At 43.0% G+C, this 20942-nt stretch overlaps 2 protein-coding genes and 1 long non-coding RNA gene across 4 annotated transcripts in view; 1 reads left to right on the top strand and 2 right to left on the bottom strand.

The window, feature by feature from the left end:
* Positions 1-10356: 10356 nt before the first annotated feature.
* LOC125547371 (uncharacterized) lies at positions 10357-11064 on the bottom strand. Its single transcript, XM_048711264.2, has one exon. It carries the CDS (start codon positions 11062-11064, stop codon positions 10378-10380), a length of 687 nt encoding a protein of 228 aa, XP_048567221.2. The 3' UTR covers positions 10357-10377.
* Positions 11065-14594: 3530 nt separating this feature from the next.
* Positions 14595-20942, bottom strand: part of LOC147982402 (uncharacterized) — a 139214-nt gene continuing 132866 nt past the window's right edge. The window contains exon 3 of the mRNA XM_087516293.1: positions 14595-14655. Coding sequence (XP_087372419.1) covers positions 14595-14655 — 61 coding nt within the window. The remainder of the gene's footprint in view (positions 14656-20942) is intronic.
* Positions 14856-20299, top strand: LOC125546308 (uncharacterized). 2 transcript variants are annotated; one of them, XR_007300582.2, is made up of 6 exons: positions 14856-15380; positions 15480-15629; positions 15712-17989; positions 18750-18856; positions 19763-19892; positions 20036-20299. It is a non-coding gene; the product is annotated as an uncharacterized LOC125546308 (long non-coding RNA). The 2 variants fall into 2 exon arrangements; XR_007300581.2 differs by having other exon boundaries at positions 15712-18856.

Raw genomic sequence — 20942 nt, 5'->3', positions numbered from 1 at the left:
GAACCAACTGTCCAAGACACAAAAAAGTTATTGGCAATTTGATCAGGAAGAGTGAAAGCACAAGTGCTCCCTAGGTGGTTTTGATAATTGATGACAACATATCTCTTGTTGGACTAACATTTCTATCTAGCATGTTTCAGATAAGTTCAACAATGGAGTGGCATGGACTAAAGGTTGTGGGAACTCCTTCAAGATGCTAAGGACAAAGAATTGGCTAAAGCTTCAAGCTCAAGACTCTTCATTTTACATTTTAGTGATCCAAGATCACATTGAGTCCATAGGAAAAGCCAATACTATCAAGGAGGGATGAGGTGTTGCTTAATGAGCCTCTTGCTTCATGTGCTTAATGATATGCTCCAAAATCCTCGGCTACTTTCCCACTTCCACATATGACCTAAACCCAAAGCCAAACTCGGACCTACCGATTATTCCTATCCGGCGCCACCGAGTTTCACCTGTCATAGCCACTGCCAGAAACCCTAATCAGTTCGGTCTCACCGATGGGATCTCGGTCTCACCGAGATGGGCTTGCAAACTCTCTGTTACCTATTGCAATATTTTCGGTCCCATCGAGATATGCAATCGGCCCCACCAAGTTTGCTTGGCCAACTCTCTATTTCACTTATTACCCAAATCGGTCCCACCGAGTTTGAGTAATCGGTCAAACCGAGTTTTGGATTTACCCTAACCCTAGCACATCGGTCCCACCGAGTTGATCCAGTCGGTCCCACCGAAAATCTCTAATGGTCACTAGGTTTACCTTTTCAGTCCGACCGAGTTTGTTGATTCGGTCCCACCGAGATTGGAAAACTGTGTGTAACGGTTGGATTTTGTGTGGAGGCTATATATACCCCTCCACCTCCTCTTCATTCGTGGAGAGAGCCATCAGACTAAGCCTACACTTCCAGCATCCTATTTCTGAGAGAGAACTACCTACTCATGTGTTGAGGCCAAGATATTCCATTCCTACCATATGAATCTTGATCTCTAGCCTTCCCCAAGTTGCTTTCCACTCAAATCTTCTTTCCACAAAATCCAAATCCTATGAGAGAGAGTTGAGTGTTGGGGAGACTATCATTTGAAGCACAAGAGCAAGGAGTTCATTACCTACACACCATTTGTTACTTCTTGGAGAGTGGTGTCTCCTAGATTGGCTAGGTGTCACTTGGGAGCCTCCGACAAGATTGTGGAGTTGAACCAAGGAGTTTGTAAGGGCAAGGAGATCGCCTACTTCGTGAAGATCTACCGCTAGTGAGGCAAGTCCTTCGTGGGCGATGGCCATGGTGGGATAGACAAGGTTGCTACTTCGTGGACCCTTTATGGGTGGTTGCTTCTTCATGGACCCTTCGTGGGTGGAGCCCTCCGTGGACTCGCGCAACCGTTACCCTTCGTGGGTGGAGCCCTCCGTGGACTCGCGCGACCGTTACCCTTTGTGGGTTGAAGTCTCCATCAACGTGGATGTAGGATAGCACCACCCATCCGAACCACGGGAAAAACATCCGTGTCTCCAATTGCGTTTGAATTCTCCAAACCCTTTCCCTTACATTCTTGCAAGTTGCATGCTTTACATTCCGCTGCTCATATACTCTTTGCATGCTTGCTTGATATGTATTGTGAATGTTGAAATTATGCCTAAACTCCACTTAAACCGAAAAAGCTTAAAAATTGCAACTTTAGCATTAAGTGTCTAATCACCCCCCTCTAGACACATCTACTTCAAGATCCTACAAGTGGTATTAGAGCTTTGGTCTCCATTGCCTTGGTTTAATCACCATTGGAGGAAGATGGATGTGTCTACTTTAGGGAGTCTTAGACATAGAGTGCCTATTCTTGATGGAGAGTATTTTCATGAGTGGAAAAATGAAATGCTTGTAATCTTCAATCAATATCATTTGAACAAGTATATTGCTAGTCCTTGTGCACCTCATATTGATCCTTTGCATCCTACCCTAGATGAAGATATTGACATGATTCGCAATCTTAGAACTATTGAGCTCATCATTAGAGGATTGCCGAAAAATTTGATTGCTAGTTTGCCTACTCTTAATTATGCCTATACTATATGGAAATTTCTTGAGGAACGATTTCCCGATCATTCCTTGAAAACTTTGGATGAAATTCTCCATAAATCTATTGCCTTGAGTAAGATGAACTCTAGTGATCCTAGTTTTGGTAATTGTCTATTTGAACTTACCAATCTTAAGCATGCTAAAGGAGATGTTGGAATCATTAGTGATATCATATTCGAAGCTATAAGAATTCATAAAAGTGACCACTTTGATGATCATTTATCTAATGAATTACCCTCTCTAGGAAATGATGAGTCACAAGATCATGATGAACATGGATACTATGATGATGATGATAGTGACTTCGATCTTGACGATGCAATGAGACATTTTGGTCTTACGGCAAATCTTCGGGGATATGCGTCAGGAGGAAAGGAATGGGTTCTTGATAGTGGATGTACTGATCATATGACTGGAGATGAAGAGATGTTCCGTGAGATTGCTGAAAATGACGGCCCTCGGAAATATGTCACCTTTGGTGATAACTCAAAGGGTAAAGTGGTTGGCCTTGGTAAGGTGGCCATCTCACATGATAGTTCCATTCAAAATGTCATGCTCGTTGAATCACTCGGCTACAACTTACTTTCAGTATCTAGACTTGCTGATTTCGGTTTGAATGTCCTATTTACTGAGGTAGATTGCCAAGTTTTTCGTCGAGACAATCATAAAATGGTCTTTACCGGTATGCGTAGAGGTGATCTTTACATTGTCGATTTCTCTAAAAAGGCTCAACCTAAAACTTGCTTTATTGCTAAATCCTCAAAAGGTTGGTTGTGGCATAGACGACTAGGTCACGTTGGCATGAGAAACCTTGACAAGCTTATTAAAGGAAATCATATCCTTGGAGTTAACGATGTCATATTTGATAAGGATAGACTTTGCAGTGCTTGTCAAGCAGGTAAACAGGTTGGAGGAAGACATCCCGTGAAGAACATCATGACCACAAGGAGGCCACTCGAGCTACTTCATATGGATCTTTTTGGTCCCAACGCCTACAAGAGTCTCGGTGGAAATTCTTTTGGTCTAGTTATAGTTGATGATTTTTCAAGATTTACGTGGGTGTTCTTTCTTAATGACAAGTCGCAGGTCCAGAATATCTTCAGAAACTTCGCTAGGAAGGCCCAAAATCAGTTTGACGTGAAGATCAAGAAGGTTCGGAGTGACAACGGAGTTCAAGAACGCAAATGTGGACACCTTTCTTGACGAAGAAGGGATTTCACACGAGTTCTCGGCTACGTACACACCTCAACAAAATGGAGTTGTTGAGAGGAAGAACTGGACGCTCATCGAAATGGCAAGAACGATGCTTGATGAATACAAGACGCCGAAGCACTTTTGGGCAGAAGCGGTTGAGACAGCTTGTCACGCAACAAATCGCTTGTATCTTCACAAGCTACTCGGCAAGACGGCATACGAGCTCCTCACCGGTAACAAACCCCAAGTTGGATACTTTCGAGTATTCGGCTCAAAGTGCTACATTCTTGACAAGCATCGTCGTTCAAAGTTTGCTTCTAAATCTCATGAAGGTTTTCTACTTGGTTATGGCTCAAACTCTCACACTTACCGTGTCTACAACAATTTCACCCGGAAGGTTGAAGAGACGGTAGATATGAAGTTTGATGAATCTAATGGCTCGCAAGTAGAGCAATTGCCAATTGATGTAGGAGACAAAGACCCTTCAGAAGCAATCCAAGACTTGTCCATTGGCAAAGTTCGTCCAACGGAGGTGAAGGAGAGTACTTCATCCGTCCAAGTGGAAGCTTCTACTTCACGACAAGGTGAACCAAGAATCGACACGGAAGCATCCACAAGTGGGACACACCAAGATGAAGAAGACAAGGAAATGCATCAAGACGAACATCAGCAACCTCCTTCTCCACCACGACAAGAGAACGACGACATCAACAATGAAGAAGGCCAAGAAGAAGAACAAGATGAAGAAGATGTTCAACGAAGACCCAAGCAAAAGCTCTCACGAGTTCGAGCAAGAATTGCTAAAGATCATCCCGTCGAGCAAATCCTCAATGATATACAAACCGGGAGAATCACTCGCTCAAAGACTCGTTTAGCTAACTTTTGTGAAAACTATTCATTCATCTCTAGCATTGAACCTATGAAGGTTGAAGAAGCATTGGAAGATCCGGATTGGATAAACGCTATGCATGAAGAGCTACACAACTTTGAGAGAAACCAAGTTTGGACATTGGTTGAGAAGCCCGACAACAACCACAACATCATTGGTACCAAATGGGTGTTTCGCAACAAGCAAGATGAAGATGGACAAGTGGTTCGCAACAAAGCACGTCTCATCGCCCAAGGGTACACACAAGTCGAAGGTATGGACTATGGTGAGACATATGCTCCCGTTGCTAGACTTGAGTCCATTCGCATCTTACTTGCCTATGCTAATCACCATAATATCACCTTATACCAAATGGACATTAAAAGTGCTTTTCTAAATGGTGAAATAGAGGAGGAAGTTTATGTCAAACAACCTCCCGGCTTTGTCAATCCTAAGAAACCTAATCATGTTTACAAACTTCACAAAGCTCTTTATGGTCTTAAACAAGCTCCTAGAGCATGGTATAAATGCTTGACCAAGTTCCTTACTACAAGTGGTTTTGAAATTGGTAAAATTGATTCTACTCTTTTTACTAAAAGGGTTAATGGAGAACTATTTGTATGCCAAATTTATGTTGATGATATCATATTTGGTTCAACTAACCCTCTCTTTAGTGAAAAGTTTGGAAAGCTAACGTCAGAGAAGTTTGAGATGTCTATGGTGAGTGAACTCAAATTCTTTCTCGGTTTGCAAATCAAGCAAACTAAGGAAGGTACATTTGTCTCTCAAACAAAGTACACCAAGGACTTATTCAAGAAGTTCAATATGCAAGAATGCAAAGGTATGTCTACACCCATGCCTACTAGTGGACATAATGACTTGACCAAAGATGGTGAACCGGTTGATCAAAAGGTTTATCGCTCTATGATTGGTTCATTGTTATACCTATGTGCTTCACGTCCCGATATTATGCTAAGTGTGTGCATGTGTGCACGATATCAAGCTGCTCCTAAAGAATGTCATCTTAAGGCCGTGAAAAGGATAGTGAGATATTTAATCCATACACCAAATTTTGGCATTTGGTATCCTAAGAGGTCTTCTTTTGATCTTGTTGGCTATTCCGACTCGGATTATGCCGGAGATAAGGTTGATAGAAAGTCCACTTCGGGTACTTGTCAATTTCTTGGTAGATCTCTTGTGTCTTGGTCTTCCAAGAAACAAAACTCGGTATCCTTATCCACCGCCGAAGCGGAATACATTGCCGCTGGTTCATGTTGTGCTCAATTACTTTGGATGACCCAAACTCTTAAAGATTATGGGATCTATGTGAAACATGTTCCACTACTTTGTGACAATGAAAGTGCTATCAAAATTGGTCATAATCCTGTACAACATTCTCGAACTAAGCATATTGAAGTTCGTCATCATTTCATTCGAGATCATGTTGCTAAGGGTGGCATTGATCTTAAGCATGTTCGCACCGATAAGCAATTAGCGGATATATTTACTAAACCTCTTGATGAGAAAGTGTTTTGCAGGTTGAGAGGAGAATTGAACATCATTGATGCTTCGAACTTGGAGTAGAAACTCCATTGGATACATGCAAGACATGAGCTTATGACTAATCCATGATATATCTCTTATGATAACTATCTTATGTCTTGGATATATTTGCACCTTGCATGTTGTCTAACCCATGTAGGTGCTTGGTTGAATCTAATTCCATGAGATTGCGACTCACTCACATCTTGAGCAATCTCTACATCACCAAGACTCTACACAATGGTGGTTGAAGACAAGGAAGCACAAAACCATTCAAACATATCCTTTGACAAATTCTATGTTGAGCTTCATGATTATCATTTTTGGATACACAAGTGCTCCTCCTTGCAAGAACTAACCCATGTAGGTAGATGAACTCACACTCCAAGTGGTGCTCCCAACTCTTGATGAGCTACATCAACCCTGAGCACCCACACAAGTTCAACTACATGAGCAAGAACCACACCACCACCCAAGGTATGTTATTCCATCTTAGAGAAGCTTTACTCCAAGACATGAGTCAAAGCAACTCAACAAGATGTGAATACATCAAGATGCTTAAACGAAAAATGGTAACCCCATTTTGAGCTTAAACGATGAGTATGACCTACTTGACTCCTAAGTCAATATACTCAAACATAGGTGACTATGTCACCGCCCAACTCTAGATGAAGTTCTCTTGTGTTCTTTCTTTGTGTTATTGCATTTGTCTCATGCGTGTTTATTTTTCTTTCTCTTTTTCAAAAAAAAACCAGAAAAACTTCATCTAGATCTTTCAGTTTCTTCTCTTTTCTTTTTTGTTTTTGTTCTGCATTTTCTGCATTTAATTCCTTGCAAATCCTTCAGGTAATTCATTGCAAATCTTTGTGAGATCCTACATGTCTAGTGAGCTGAGGTGACAAGTGTTTTTCTCTGTGTAAACTCGGTTTCACCGACTTGCAATTTTTGGTCCAGCCGAATCTTTTCGGTACCACCGAAATATGCCACTCGGTGCCACCGACTTTGCAATCAGAAAAACAGTTTGCCACTTGTTCTACATTTTTTCTGATCCAGCTCCACTCAATGAATCTTGTCCTCTATAAGCATCACAATTTTATCCTTTACTTTGTGCTGAGTCTCAAGGACCAAACCTATACGACGGATTCCAGAAAGCCCTTCTTGGAAATTGATGTCAAAGGGGGAGAAAGAGATCACATCAAAGCTCACGGGGGAGAGAAAGTCTCAAGGATCCCAGATGTTATTAAGGGGGAGAGAGAGATTTCCAGGGAGAGAAAATACTCAAGGATCCCAGATGCTTGATGTTCAAGAGGAGAGATGTCACATGTCTTTTTGGGGGAAAGACATGTTCATATACGCTTATTTGCATTAAGTTCTATCCAGTTGTATCTTTCAGCTCTGATTTTCTGTTTCCTATCTTCTCCCAATATCCCATGTAAGATTCAGGGGGAGTAAGACACCTAAGGGAAAGAAATCAGTCAAATTCATTGCATATCTTTGTTCTTGGGGACATGTTGAATCCAATGTGGTACCTTGTACTCACTCTCTACATGTCATCCCAGTCTTGGTATTCTTGTGGTTTCTTTTGTTTGCTCTGGCTAGTGGATGTACCTGTGTTATCTAACTTTGTTTGTGCAGGTTCATTCCATCCTAAGCCAACTCAAGACCACAAGGTAAGTATATGCATCAAAATCATGAGTATGAGGAGTTCTTGCTTATGTACATACTGTTTGCAAGAAGGACTCATGAGCATGAAGGTATTTTCCTTGATAATCTTTTGCTCTGATGCATATGGCCAAGATACATGTAACACATTGCCTACTCTGTCATGGTTATGCTCTCACATGCCTCTATATTTCATATTTACATGAGTGCATACATGTAGGGGGAGCCTATACTTGTTACATGTCCTTCCAAAGCTTTACTTGCTGTTCTTTATATCTTTATCTAAAGCTTTGATGTATGTTGCCATCAATTACCAAAAAGGGGGAGATTGAAAGCACAAATGCTCCCTAGGTGGTTTTGATAATTGATGACAACATATCTCTTGTTGGACTAACATTTCTATCTAGCATGTTTCAGATAAGTTCAACAATGGAGTGGCATGGACTAAAGGTTGTGGGAACTCCTTCAAGATGCTAAGGACAAAGAATTGGCTAAAGCTTCAAGCTCAAGACTCTTCATTTTACATTTTAGTGATCCAAGATCACATTGAGTCCATAGGAAAAGCCAATACTATCAAGGAGGGATGAGGTGTTTCTTAATGAGCCTCTTGCTTCATGTGCTTAATGATATGCTCCAAAATCCTCAGCTACTTTCCCACTTCCACATATGACCTAAACCCAAAGCCAAACTCGGACCTACCGATTATTCCTATCCGGCGCCACCGAGTTTCACCTGTCATAGCCACTGCCAGAAACCCTAATCAGTTCGGTCTCACTGATGGGATCTCGGTCTCACCGAGATGGGCTTGCAAACTCTCTGTTACCTATTGCTATATTTTCGGTCCCACCGAGATATGCAATCGGCCCCACCGAGTTTGCTTGGCCAACTCTCTATTTCACTTATTACCCAAATCGGTCCCACCGAGTTTGAGTAATCGGTCAAACCGAGTTTTGGATTTACCCTAACCCTAGCACATCGGTCCCACCGAGTTGATCCAGTCGGTCCCACCGAAAATCTCTAACGGTCACTAGGTTTACCTTTTCGGTCCGACCGAGTTTGTTGATTCGGTCCCACCGAGATTGGAAAACTGTGTGTAACGGCTGGATTTTGTGTGGAGGCTATATATACCCCTCCACCTCCTCTTCATTCGTGGAGAGAGCCATCAGACTAAGCCTACACTTCCAGCATCCTATTTCTGAGAGAGAACTACCTACTCATGTGTTGAGGCCAAGATATTCCATTCCTACCATATGAATCTTGATCTCTAGCCTTCCCCAAGTTGCTTTCCACTCAAATCTTCTTTCCACAAAATCCAAATCCTATGAGAGAGAGTTGAGTGTTGGGGAGACTATCATTTGAAGCACAAGAGCAAGGAGTTCATTACCTACACACCATTTGTTACTTCTTGGAGAGTGGTGTCTCCTAGATTGGCTAGGTGTCACTTGGGAGCCTCCGACAAGATTGTGGAGTTGAACCAAGGAGTTTGTAAGGGCAAGGAGATCGCCTACTTCGTGAAGATCTACCGCTAGTGAGGCAAGTCCTTCGTGGGCAATGGCCATGGTGGGATAGACAAGGTTGCTACTTCGTGGACCCTTTGTGGGTGGTTGCTTCTTCGTGGACCCTTCGTGGGTGGAGCCCTCTGTGGACTCGCGCAACTGTTACCCTTCGTGGGTGGAGCCCTCCGTGGACTCGCGCGACCGTTACCCTTCGTGGGTTGAAGTCTCCATCAACGTGGATGTAGGATAGCACCACCTATTTGAACCACGGGAAAAACATCCGTGTCTTCAATTGCGTTTGAATTCTCCAAACCCTTTCCCTTACATTCTTGCAAGTTGCATGCTTTACATTCCGCTGCTCATATACTCTTTGCATGCTTGCTTGATATGTATTGTGAATGTTGAAATTATGCCTAAACTCCACTTAAACCGAAAAAGCTTAAAAATTGCAACTTTAGCATTAAATGTCTAATCATCCCCCATCTAGACACATCTACTTCAAGATCCTACAAAGAGGTTTTTTAGGTATGCTCGGTTTAGTTGATTTACATTCTTTACAACGAAAGAACTGCATGAAAGGTTTGCACGGTAGTACCATGATCACACCAATCAAAGACTATATCTGATCCCCGTGGTAACAAATAATGTAACTTTACACAAATGCAAAAAGAAGCTAGGAAAGATATGAAGAAGGCATTCGGAGTGCTCCAAGCTTGATATTGAGACATCGTGGTAAGTGATGATATGTTGTGTAATCTTGCACAACATGGCTGTGGAGGATGAGAGCAAAGGGGCAGCCCACGCGCTTGATATTGAGAAGTCCAAAGTACATGTCAACCTACCGGAACAAGATGAAGAGCATATTGTGAACTTTCTGTAGATGGATCGACGACTTCAAGTTCAACAGGTGCACTTTCAACTACTCAATGGAGCATATGCGGGCCCAGAATAAGGGCCAGTTTTTTCGGCGATTCTCCCAGAATCGCCCCCCTCCCCAGTTTCTCCCAGAATCGCCACTCTATATTTTTTTTACAATCCTATCTAGTTAAGATCTAATTAGCTAGAATTGTAAAAAACATATGGAGTGGTGATTCTGGGAGAAGCTGGGGAGGGGGGCGATTCTGGTAGAATCGCCCAAAAGAACTGGCCCTAAAGATTAATGAATTCTATGTTTGAGTTATGCACTCCGGATAATTTTTATATTTGAACTATATATGTATTTTTGGCTGCAAATAAATTATATTTATCTGTGATATTCATTGTTACATATCGTATGATTGACATGGAAAGCCTGCTACATTATCTAATCATGACAAATTTAAGCGGTCGCCAGAGTATGTGCTTATTGTATTGTGTTTGTATTCACTTGATGTTTCATTTCAAGTCAATAAAATACCCTTTTTCAAAAGAAAAGAAGAGTTTGCCAAGCAAAAACACATACGAACACTGAATTTTAGAAACATAGGGGAAACAAACACACAAGGTGATGATAACAAAATTCACATTATTACTACTAAAAGAAATCGAAGCCTGCTACATCATCTAATCACGCTAAATTGAAGCGGTCGCCAGGGCGATCGTAGCAAGCAGATCGGAAGTGCCTCCTAGCGACCTCGAAGCTGAGCCGAGCGTCAACCGCGGCATATCTGATCCGTTCAAGGGTCAACGGGAACACACCCCATCCCGACCTCCTTAACTTCTCGCACTCCCCGTCCTTGCTGAGCTTCCTTCCCAGCAGGTAGTTTGCCAAATCAATCAACGACGGTGTAGGCTTGCTGCAGACGTTCTTTGGAATCTCAACACGCTGCTGCAGGTCCATGGAAGACGCGATTTTCAGCCCGTAGTAGGCCAGCATCTCCTGGTCCTGGCTGATCCCGGCTCCGCAGAAGACGATGTCCTTGTCGGCGAGAAACCTCCTCAGCATTGCCGGTACGTGCCTCGCGTGCACGATGTGGTACACCAGGCACTCGTCGGCGACGCAGAGCTGGAGCACGGCGGCGCGTTGCTTCTGTTCATTGGGCAGGTCCTTCTGCCTCTTCCCGAAGACGGGGTTGGTGAACTCGGTGTCTAGGCCGACGAGCTTCTCGTCGGCGTCCCGGAGGAAGTTTGTCCACACGCGCGATATCCACGCCTCCACCGTGGCTGCTCGTACGGTGACGGTGGCTTTGATGCCGATGCCTTGGGAGTCGAAGTGGTAGGGCATTTCGTCCTTGTGTGGCGGCTGACGCGCCATTTGGAAGCAGCTAGCAAAGGCTGGACCCGAAGGTGGCGACGATGATGATCCCTTCGCCGGGTATAATGATATCAGCGTGGAAATAATGAAAGAAGATGGTTGTCCTGATCGATTCGCCATGTATATATAGAGAGAGAGCATGCATGTTGTCACGTACGCGTAGGTATACGAATACGAGTCGGGTTGGGAGTTGCTCTCCAATCCTGAATCGGAGACGAACAACGCGTGATTGGGGGAGTTCCCTCCGCCTCCGGATTCCATCATCATATGCATTACGTGCTCCCCAAGACAGTATTGAGGCCTTGATCGATTTCGATCGGCCACGGCGGCACTACTAGTTGTCGTGTGCTGGACGACTGGGAGATCGAAAGGGTACAGCGTCCGGTCCGCAAGGTGGCCGTGGACGCCTTTCATTCCTGCCACGGCTCCGGCTCCGGCTCCGGCCACGAACCACTGGAGCCGGAGGCTTTCGCGGACGGAGATTCTCCAAACCTATAAGGCTAACAGCAGCATAACTGACGTCGGGCTAAACATACCTCTGTTAAGAAGTGAGCTCTGAAAATGGAGTTGTAAGAAAGCTTTCGGTATCCATCTCATGTTAGCACTGAAAATGCATGACGCTGAAATGAACAGAGCAGTGACAGGGAAATAGAAAATAATGGGAGTTTCTCCAAGAAAGGAAAACAGAATTAGAATATAAATTCTCAATGTTTGTGTCAGTTTTCAAGGTTCTACTATTATACTTCCTCCGTTCCAAATTACTCGTCACAGAAATGGATGTATCTAGAACTAAACTACATTTAAATACATTCATTTCTATGACGAGTAATTCGGAACGGGGGGAGTAGATGACAATACGTCACTGTTGGAACAAGAAGTTTGTGTTAGTTTTGAAGGTTCTACTACTCCCTCCGTTCCTAAATATAAGTTTTTCTAGAGATTGCACTATAGAAACTACATTCGGATGTATATAGATGTTTTTTAAAATATAGGTTTACTTATTTTGCTTCGTATATAGTCTATAGAGAAATTTCTTAGAAACGAAGGGAGTATTATATATGACAATACGTCACTGTTGGAACAAAAGAAAACCGAACAGCTCAGTTTACTTCAGTTACCTCGCCGCCCTGTAATCTTTGGACCCTCTCTGCTTCTTCTCTGATACAAACAAGGTTGGTTTGGATCTCTTTGCAGATCCTTCCTTCCAATAGCCGGAGTGGAACCCAGAGCTTAGGCTCCAGCTCCACCACATAAGAAAGCGTACTCCGAAATTCCTGGCCCATCGAAACTTCCCAACCTTCGTCAGTAGTAGCATCAACCTACACGGGATCGAAGTACGAACCAGATTACCAAGATGAGTCCAGTCAATCGTCTTGGTTTTGAGTCAGTGGCATACATGTATGTGTTGTTCTCGCTGACAATCATCGTGCCAGACTAACATGCATGTACTCCCTCCATTTATTTGTACTCTGCATATAGGATTCGTCTTAAGCCAAACTACTTTGACCAAATTTATATTAAAAAATATCAATATCTACAATACTGAATATATATAATATGAAAATTAATATCATGATGCATTTATAATGATATTGGTTTGAATGTTGATTTTATCTATAAACTTGATTAAACTTTATAAAGTTTGACTAAAGACAAATCTTATATGCGGAATAAAAAGAAACGTAGAGAGTAAAAAGAAACGTAGGGAGTACATAGAACATCACGCTTTCATTTTGTGCAGGTTATTTTCCGAGCCACGACATTGATCCGTTCGTGGTCGCTACTCACTCCGATGGAGGTTAGGGAGCATTTGGTTACTGGATCTATCCGCTGAGAGATGGTAGCTCGGGATATCTTCAACCGGTTTGGATGGCGGTCATGTTTTTTTTAGAAAAGGAGGATGACCCCCGGCCTCTGCATCTGGGAGGTGCATACGACCACTTTATTGATTATTCTCGAGGACCTTACAAAGTATTACAACAATATGTCTGAATCCACCATCTTGGCAACATATGCCGCTACTCCTATCCAAAATGATGAAGGGGTGCTAACTGGGCCACTACCCAAACCACTCACCTAACGCTAACATCAAAAGCCAGAAGCCGAAACTCATTCGGAGGCCCCAGCCGAGCCACATACCGGGTCTGGGGCACAATCCGGTCAGACGCACTCGTGTGTCGTCGCCGCCATCTTCCACAGGTCTTCAGATCATATTGAGGCTTCTACCTTGTCGGCCACTCAGCCATCGACGTCACCATGACGCCAGACAGCAACCTCCTCCTGCGCGACCCCATCTCCGCACATCGGACGCCGAGTCTCCACAGCGCCATGCCATCGATCTCCGCCGCCATCAAAGTGTGAGATGAAACACCGCTCCACCATCCCTCCAGCCAGCACTTGCTCCAAGACGATGCCCCCAGAAGGGTAAGCGATAGAACACCATCATCATCCGATCTGGAAGACCCAGATCTGGGGTTTCCCCCTGAGCTCCCCGAACCTGATGGCGCAGACTGCCGACGATGCCTCGGCCATCGGCAGTAGCTCCACCAGACGAGCGTCGCCTACGTCGCCGCAGCCTCCAAGATGAAGCTGACCAGAATGCATGTGTCGACACCGAACCGCCGCCACTTCTACCGCCACTTGAGCAGCCCCCGAGCAACGCCTTCAGGAAGGAGCACGGCACCGTGGTGTCGTCGTCGCTTGGAACAAGGGGTTCTGAGGTTTTCACCCGAGCTCCTGGGAGGGGTGGAAGGAAGGAGGTCCTCTCCGAAGCCTCCAACGAGGGAAGCAACACCCAAAGGCACTGCCATCGGATGACGGTCATGTAATATGATATGCAATTAATTTACCTATCTCTTTTTAGCCAGCCGGTTGTGGCTTCTCTTATTTGGCTAGTTTGTCTTTCTAGCCTATTTGGCTCTGAGTGAGCTTTTTTTCAGTTGGAGACTTTGAGACCTTATTGGAACCTTATTTATTTGTTTTAATAAGATGGCCGTATGCATTATTCTGATGCAGAGACCGGGATGACTCCATTTTCGAAAAAAAGCGAGTACACAGTTGTTATTCTTGTAGTGTGCTTTTTGCCTTATTCCTTAAGCTCGAATATCTTAGCGTGGAGTCACTCATATACTGTCCTGTTCGCATTTTCCCAAATCACTACCTCGTGACCTTCCCATTGCTTATAGATAAGCAAAAGCGCTCCATCAGTGGTAAATCCTGCCTTGGACAAAAGGTGTACCAAACGCCATTACAAAACTGGCATCTTTGTGAGAAATACAGTTACAACTTGTGGCTGGCTTCGTAACTCTCCTATGAAAATAGCTAGCATAGTTGAAAACGAATGTAATCACCATGATTGATTAATGAAAGTTCCTTTCCCACAAAACAAAACTTGGTGATATCCATAATGAACTTCTATATAAAAAACACACGCAATCAAATATTGTCTCGATGTGGAGCTAGTATCTCTTTCCACATCCATCTGCCGCCTTGCCGTGGCCACAAGTCTTCCCGCCGCCTCTTCTGCCACATCACTCTTTTCTTCTTGGACCTCCCTTTCTACTTGGAGATGAGAGGGGAATGCCGGAGTTGCTAATCTACTACCACTATAAAGAGAAGAGAAGGGCAGATTCAAACAATCACATCCATTTATCATCAAAATCTAATGGCCCTTAATCTTTTTGTGTTTAACGCTACCAACCACGCATTAAGCCACAATTGATCGATCGCTAATTTACCCCGCAGTAAAAAAAAAAAAAACGCCCGCACGACCTCCTCCTTCTCCTCCCGCACGACCTCCTCCTCCCGCGCGGTTTGCCTTCTGCAGCGGCGCTCTTCGCCGCAGCCTCGTGCCGAGCCACGGCAAGCCGCGCCCTTCACCGCCGCCTCGCGCCGCCGGAGCCACAGGTCGCCGGGAGCCTCCCAGCAGCTGGAGCCCGCCCCCGCCGCGGTTCGCCGCCTCCGGAGCCGCAGCTTGGCCGCCGCCACTCCGCCTCCACCACGCCGCCACTCCGCCGGAGTCGCCAGTAAGTTTCTATTACTGAACTCATCTATACTGAGACCAAGCAAACCAATTTTGTAGCCGTGGGAGCCACCCGTCGCGCCTTCCGCCGCGGGAGCCGCCGCGCCCTTCGCTGCGAGGGAGCCGCCGCGCCCTTCGCTGCCCGAGCCGCTCAGCTTGGCCTCCGCCGCAGGGACAGCTTGCCCTCATGCCACCCAACACGGTCTGCAGTCCGTCACAACCCGATAACTCACGCCATACACTACAGGGTGGTCACCAACATGAATCTGAGGCGCTGCCATTATGCACGGTTATGGTGAGATTGAAACTGCAGAATACTTATACTTCTAGCTATACCGTGTCTCATTTTCTTCTAAGCTTCATATTCATTGATTGATATGATTTTTTATGTTAGGATAAACGGCGACTGTTTTGGATAATCTGGTCTAAGAGCTTCTTGAGAAAAAAAATCATAATCACGCAGTTTGGCAACAACAATGCTGAGATTAAGTTCAGCAAGGGAGCTGAACAACCTTTTACAGTGTCCACTCTCACAAATACTCTGGTTGGTAGTTGTTTGCCCACTCCTGATCGAGATGAATTATGGATGTCTGCTGTTCCACTGATAGATTGGTTTGATTTTTCAGGCCTGGTAAACAACAAGGTAGCCAGCTGCTAATAAAGACAAGCCCATGAGGAGAAATGGATATAATGTTAACTCATGTTCAACTGTTTTGCCTTTTCCCCTGAAGCTTTGCAACTGCGAGGCTCCAGTTTCTGTCGATCTTAATGTAAGACCAGGAGATGAAGTGATGGAGATGAATTTAGCATTTTAACAAATCAAGCGGTCAAGCCACCAAATCATGATCCTGTAATGTTGCAGTACAACTTCGAAAGGATGAGATACTTTTGGTTGCATGCTTAACGACAACTATTTGGTACCACTCAAACTGGACACCGAAGCAATTTTGAACTCATGTCAAACATGTTTGTTGTTTCCTGCAATTTTTTCCTTTTATTTCTGCACGAACTCCTCAGTATGTACTTCCTGTTGCTATATAGTTTTTCCATATGCAATCTGTGGACCATCACACTCTGAAGTACAGTCGATGGCTCTATATTTTTTAACTTGTCAGCTACCTTTAAAGCAAATGTGACGATGAAAACTTAGCATCAATGCACTTTTCTATATATTATGTTCTGACTACCCTACTCAATTGCTAAGCCAGCGAGGATAAAAGCTTGCCTTGCCTTTTGCCTTTTTGTGTGTGCTGGTAAGAACCCGGTTGTTATCCTCTTCTCATGGCCTTGTTAAGTACAGTCTTTGTTTAAAAAGCCACATATATATTATGATTCATAATAGCATTGCAGCCTTGTAGGCAAAGGTTTGGAACACGCGGCGATCAAAATTTATACAACAGCTTTCAGTATAGTATTCTGAGGAATACTAAATGGTCTAACGTGGTGACCTCAGATTCGTTTGTTGTTTCATATGCTGTAGTTTTTTGCTTCACATGGAAAAGGGGCTAAGTTTGGTGGGCTTTGTATATTTCTCATCACTTTGTGTTGAATTTTTTGCAGTCCTTATTTGCCAGCGTTAAGGTCAATCGTAGTGCTAGCGCTTAGTGCTCTCTGTTCAATTCTGGGGTGGCACGTGGCAGACCAAGCATTGACAGAGCTTGTCATTTTATGAATCTCAGGTAATATGATTCTTCTATGTAGCGATGCATCGGCTTTTAGTAATCTTCAAAGTGAATGATAATTTATTGTTTTATTTCCAAGAATGGGAATTTTAGTTGCAAATGATTTTTACTAAATATTTAAACTTGTTCGCAAGTACATGTTTATCTTAGTTTACAAGTAAACAAGCAAAACTGTTTTTTTAGAAATAAACCTTTTCCTCTTATTTTTGACACGATCTCTGTTGATGCAGGCTGTCATTTTACTAATTTGAAAAGGTTGGCCACTGAGAACTTCATTTATGCACACAGACCATCCATGGATTAGATAGGATGTACGATGCAGTGGCTACATCGACCGCCCCGAGCTTGCCGATGACTCCGGCCGGGCAGATGATGCCTTTGTGCGACATTGCACCGATGTCGTACACACACTCCAAAACTGACATAATAATTTGACCATGTGTGCATTTTCAATCTCTAAATCTCTGATTGCTGATGATGTGCAGGATGGTTGAAAGAACAAAAATGCCTGACTGTTTAGTACTGCTCAAATTTGGGCAAATAGTGTAGACCTGCACACCCTTTGAATGGCACAGAGAAAACATATAGAAGTTTATGGTCGTATATCGAGTTATATTACTGTGAGCAATTGAAGATTTGACCATTTCTATCAGTTATGGGTTAGTGAGGACGAATTGGGGCGTAAATCCAGATGATTTTTAGTTGTAAGTAGCCAAGTAGGTTTAAGTCAGCCGACTGTACGGGTCAACTGTTATACTAACCCTCTGCATGTTTATGAAGATTGAAGACACTTTACTTTTGTTGCGGTCATGAAGTGTCAAATGTTGCATGCTGAAGCCTTTTTCTGTCTAATAGAATTAATGCACCTCCCATGTTCTATTAAGAGGAAAAACGTAAGTAATGGCAGCGCCCTTTCGTGGATGAAATGTTTACGCAGTCAATCCTACATTGATAGCAATGTTTTAAACTGTGTTAAAAAAATCAATGTTTTAAACTATATCTAAGATATGCTTGCTACTGTATGTATAATTTACCAAGCGGTTAAATATGTGCAAAGAGCTTTCCTAGGTTTTGTCTCGTGAAGAATTGACAAGAATGCACTAGATTTGGTTTGCAAGTTCTGTACACATTGTTTTCATCACCTTGTGTTGTAGCGGCGATTTTTGTGTGGTGGCATGTAGTCAAAACAGAGGAAAGACTTTGCAGGAGATAGAAAATGAAGGTACCCTCTGCTCTTTCCTTTGACAAACCATTCCAGATGATGATCATGTCATATTTTATTTTGATAATCAAAGTGAATTTCTTTGAAATCATGTGTTTGTGGCAACGGCATTATGAGACGGAGGGAGTAACACATAAGGGGGCATGGAGAAGGAAATACAAATTCTGCTCGTCTCCAATTGTGTTTTGGGCATGTCGTTTTGTATTGAACACAAATATATAATCAGTTGTTTTTTCAATGTTTATCTTTCACCATGTTATTTTTGCATTTTCACATGAAAACTTTTGGGTGAGGAAACTAGAAACAGAGATTTTTCAGTTCGAAGGCAATGGTATAACAACCGTGTGTTTTCAGATTTTTCAAATGAATTTCACACTATCGCTAGAGCATCTTCAGTAAAATGCAGCCCTGTTCATTTATCTTGACCATTAAAAGTTGAATACTCCTTCGGGTGAAATATTGATGTCACCTACTTATGGTGTGTGTCCTATGTTCTGCTCTCACTATACAACAATAAGAATATTATTCAAATGGTTCACCACGGTTTCCTATATTTCAATGCCTGCAGGTTTTCCATCGGGAGAACAAGTTTCTAGATACCTACAATATGAATACTGATTGTCTTGTTCTCTGTTTTTATTGACATTTTCAATTATGCAATATGAGTTTTTTTTGCGGGTAATTGTGCGATATGAGTTGATATGAATAAAATAGCACAAGTATTATTGTTGACTAATTATTAAAGTACCTCCCTTCCAAGGAGCCCTTGAACAAAGAGCAAGGGAATTTCAGAGTCCTGGTTTCACTACCTCCGAGGATGTGGGAGCCGCCACCAGCATTGCTTCGTTCTAGAACTAAAGGTCCAAGGTATATGTTCTCGCTCCCTAATAGTTGTCGTTTGCATATCGTGAGTATAGTTTCCAGTAAGATTGGCAGAGAAAGATTATTGTTTGCAGTATTTTTTTGAAGGAAGAGCTCCCTCTAGGGACATTTCTTGTGAGCAACATCTTACATTTCAGATTGTTATGTAAATACATGTCACTGCTAAAAACATGATTGAATGGTCAAGGAACATCACAATAGTTCATACAAGAAATTGAGAAGGATCTAGAAGAAATGGTTTTCCTAGCTAAGAAGTGCGCTTTCTGGTTTGATTTCTAAAAATACGTTGGAAGATAGCATCGTTCGTGTATCCCTTCTGGCGAATGAGACCGATAGTGGGTCTCAATGTCCATTTGTGTGGACTCATACTTGAGTCTTGGGTTGCTTTAATACCAGTAGCATTATCTGATGAGATGAGGCAACCATGTATTTGCTAGCATGATGACTTCAGCCTACCGGTAGCATTATGTGATGAAATGAGAAGGCGACCATGTATTTTCCAGCATGATGACTTGAGCCGCAACATCAGTGCTGAGTAGCCGAAGAAGTAACTGCATGCACTTCTATTGTAGATTAGTGTTGGCCTGCTTGACAGTGAATATAAATTAAGACCCATAGAGAGGGATTGGTCATAATAAGCATCTATGTACATTGCACTTATAGTCCTCCGTCGAGTCACATGAGAGGGGTATGCTGTTTTATACCATGTAGACTGATGAATGTAAATCTAGACTGCTACTTTTGGTTCCAAAGGATTAACAAGAAAAACTCATTTGTTTATACAACCTTGTAGTTATAAGTTTACTTTGCAAATTTTATCACACTAGCAATGTCGTGTGCAGAGATATTTTGTTTCAGCAAACTTGATCATGTGGACATTGTTGTGTGCAGATATCACAGACTTCAGTGGCTATAAGAACAACTATATCTCTATTTCCACTAGCGGGTAAATGCAACCTGAATGAAGAACGCAAGCTCTACTTCCTCAAGCTATATGCTAGGTTGCATATATAGAACAAAGGTGAGGTCCTTATCCTTGCTGGTTTGGCACGGCCGCATCCCCATGGCCAATAAGCTGCTGCGCTACAGATGGACAGGCAGTGAGATTTGACTGGCGTGTGGCTCTTGCCAAGAGACGACAGATCACATGTTCTTTTCTTGCAGCTTTGCGAGGCAGGTATGGCCAACAGTGGCCTTTTGGTCGTGATACCAGGTGTTGTCTCCCCCAGTTCCTAGAACATCACTCCCATCTACGACTGGTGGATGGAGATCGGGTTCCAAAGGAGGAGAAAGGGCATTTTCGTGGGGTCACCTCGTACTTCACTTGGCGAATTTGAAAAGAATGGAACAGTCATATTTTTTTGCACGACTACAGGGGAGTCAAGATCAGAGTTAGTGAGGATGAGGGAACATGCCTTTGTTAGAGTTGTTCGGGATGCATGGGGGGGGGGGGGGGGGGGGGGGCTGCGGTTAGACGCTGTATGTGTCTGGTTGTAAACCTGTCTTCTTCTACTAACATATACAACATCGTTCCTGTCAAGTTTTTATTTATTTTAAAAACTACACTTGCTTGCAATGGATATGAATGTATTTTCTTTAAGACGTACTCCCTCCGGTCCTTTTTACTCTGCATATTAGGTTTGTCCGAAGTCAATCTCATCCAACTTTGACCAAGTTTATATAAAAAATTATAGACATTCACATAACAACACCAATATCATTAGATTCATCTTGGAATATATTTTCATATTATATTTATTAGATATTATAGATGCTAATAATTTCTAATATAAATTTGGTCAAACTTAGCAAAGTTTGACTTTCGGCAAATCCAATGTGCAGAGTAAAAAGGACCGGAGGGAGTAATACTAAAATACTTGTTTTTGCGATGTAATATGGATATACTTGCTTTTTTGTGTGTGCATACTTAGGCCTCCTTTGGTTTAGAGGAATTTCATAGGAATTCTAGAGGATAGGATTTTTATAGGATTTTTTCCTTTAGAGCCATTTGGTTCATAGGAATGGATTCCTATTCCTACATAGGATTGGTTCCTATCCTCCACATTTCATA

The sequence above is a fragment of the Triticum urartu genome, chromosome 3A (assembly GCF_056163025.1).
Source record: "Triticum urartu cultivar PI428250 chromosome 3A, HENAU_Tu73, whole genome shotgun sequence".
Lineage (NCBI taxonomy): Eukaryota > Viridiplantae > Streptophyta > Magnoliopsida > Poales > Poaceae > Triticum > Triticum urartu.
Note: the sequence above shows the minus strand (reverse complement) of the source record. Positions and strands in the feature narration are given on the sequence as shown.

Excerpts from the sequence above, each read along its gene's own strand:
- LOC125547371 (XM_048711264.2), bottom strand. The coding sequence starts at position 11,064 with ATGGCGCGTCAGCCGCCACACAAGGACGAAATGCCCTACCACTTCGAC.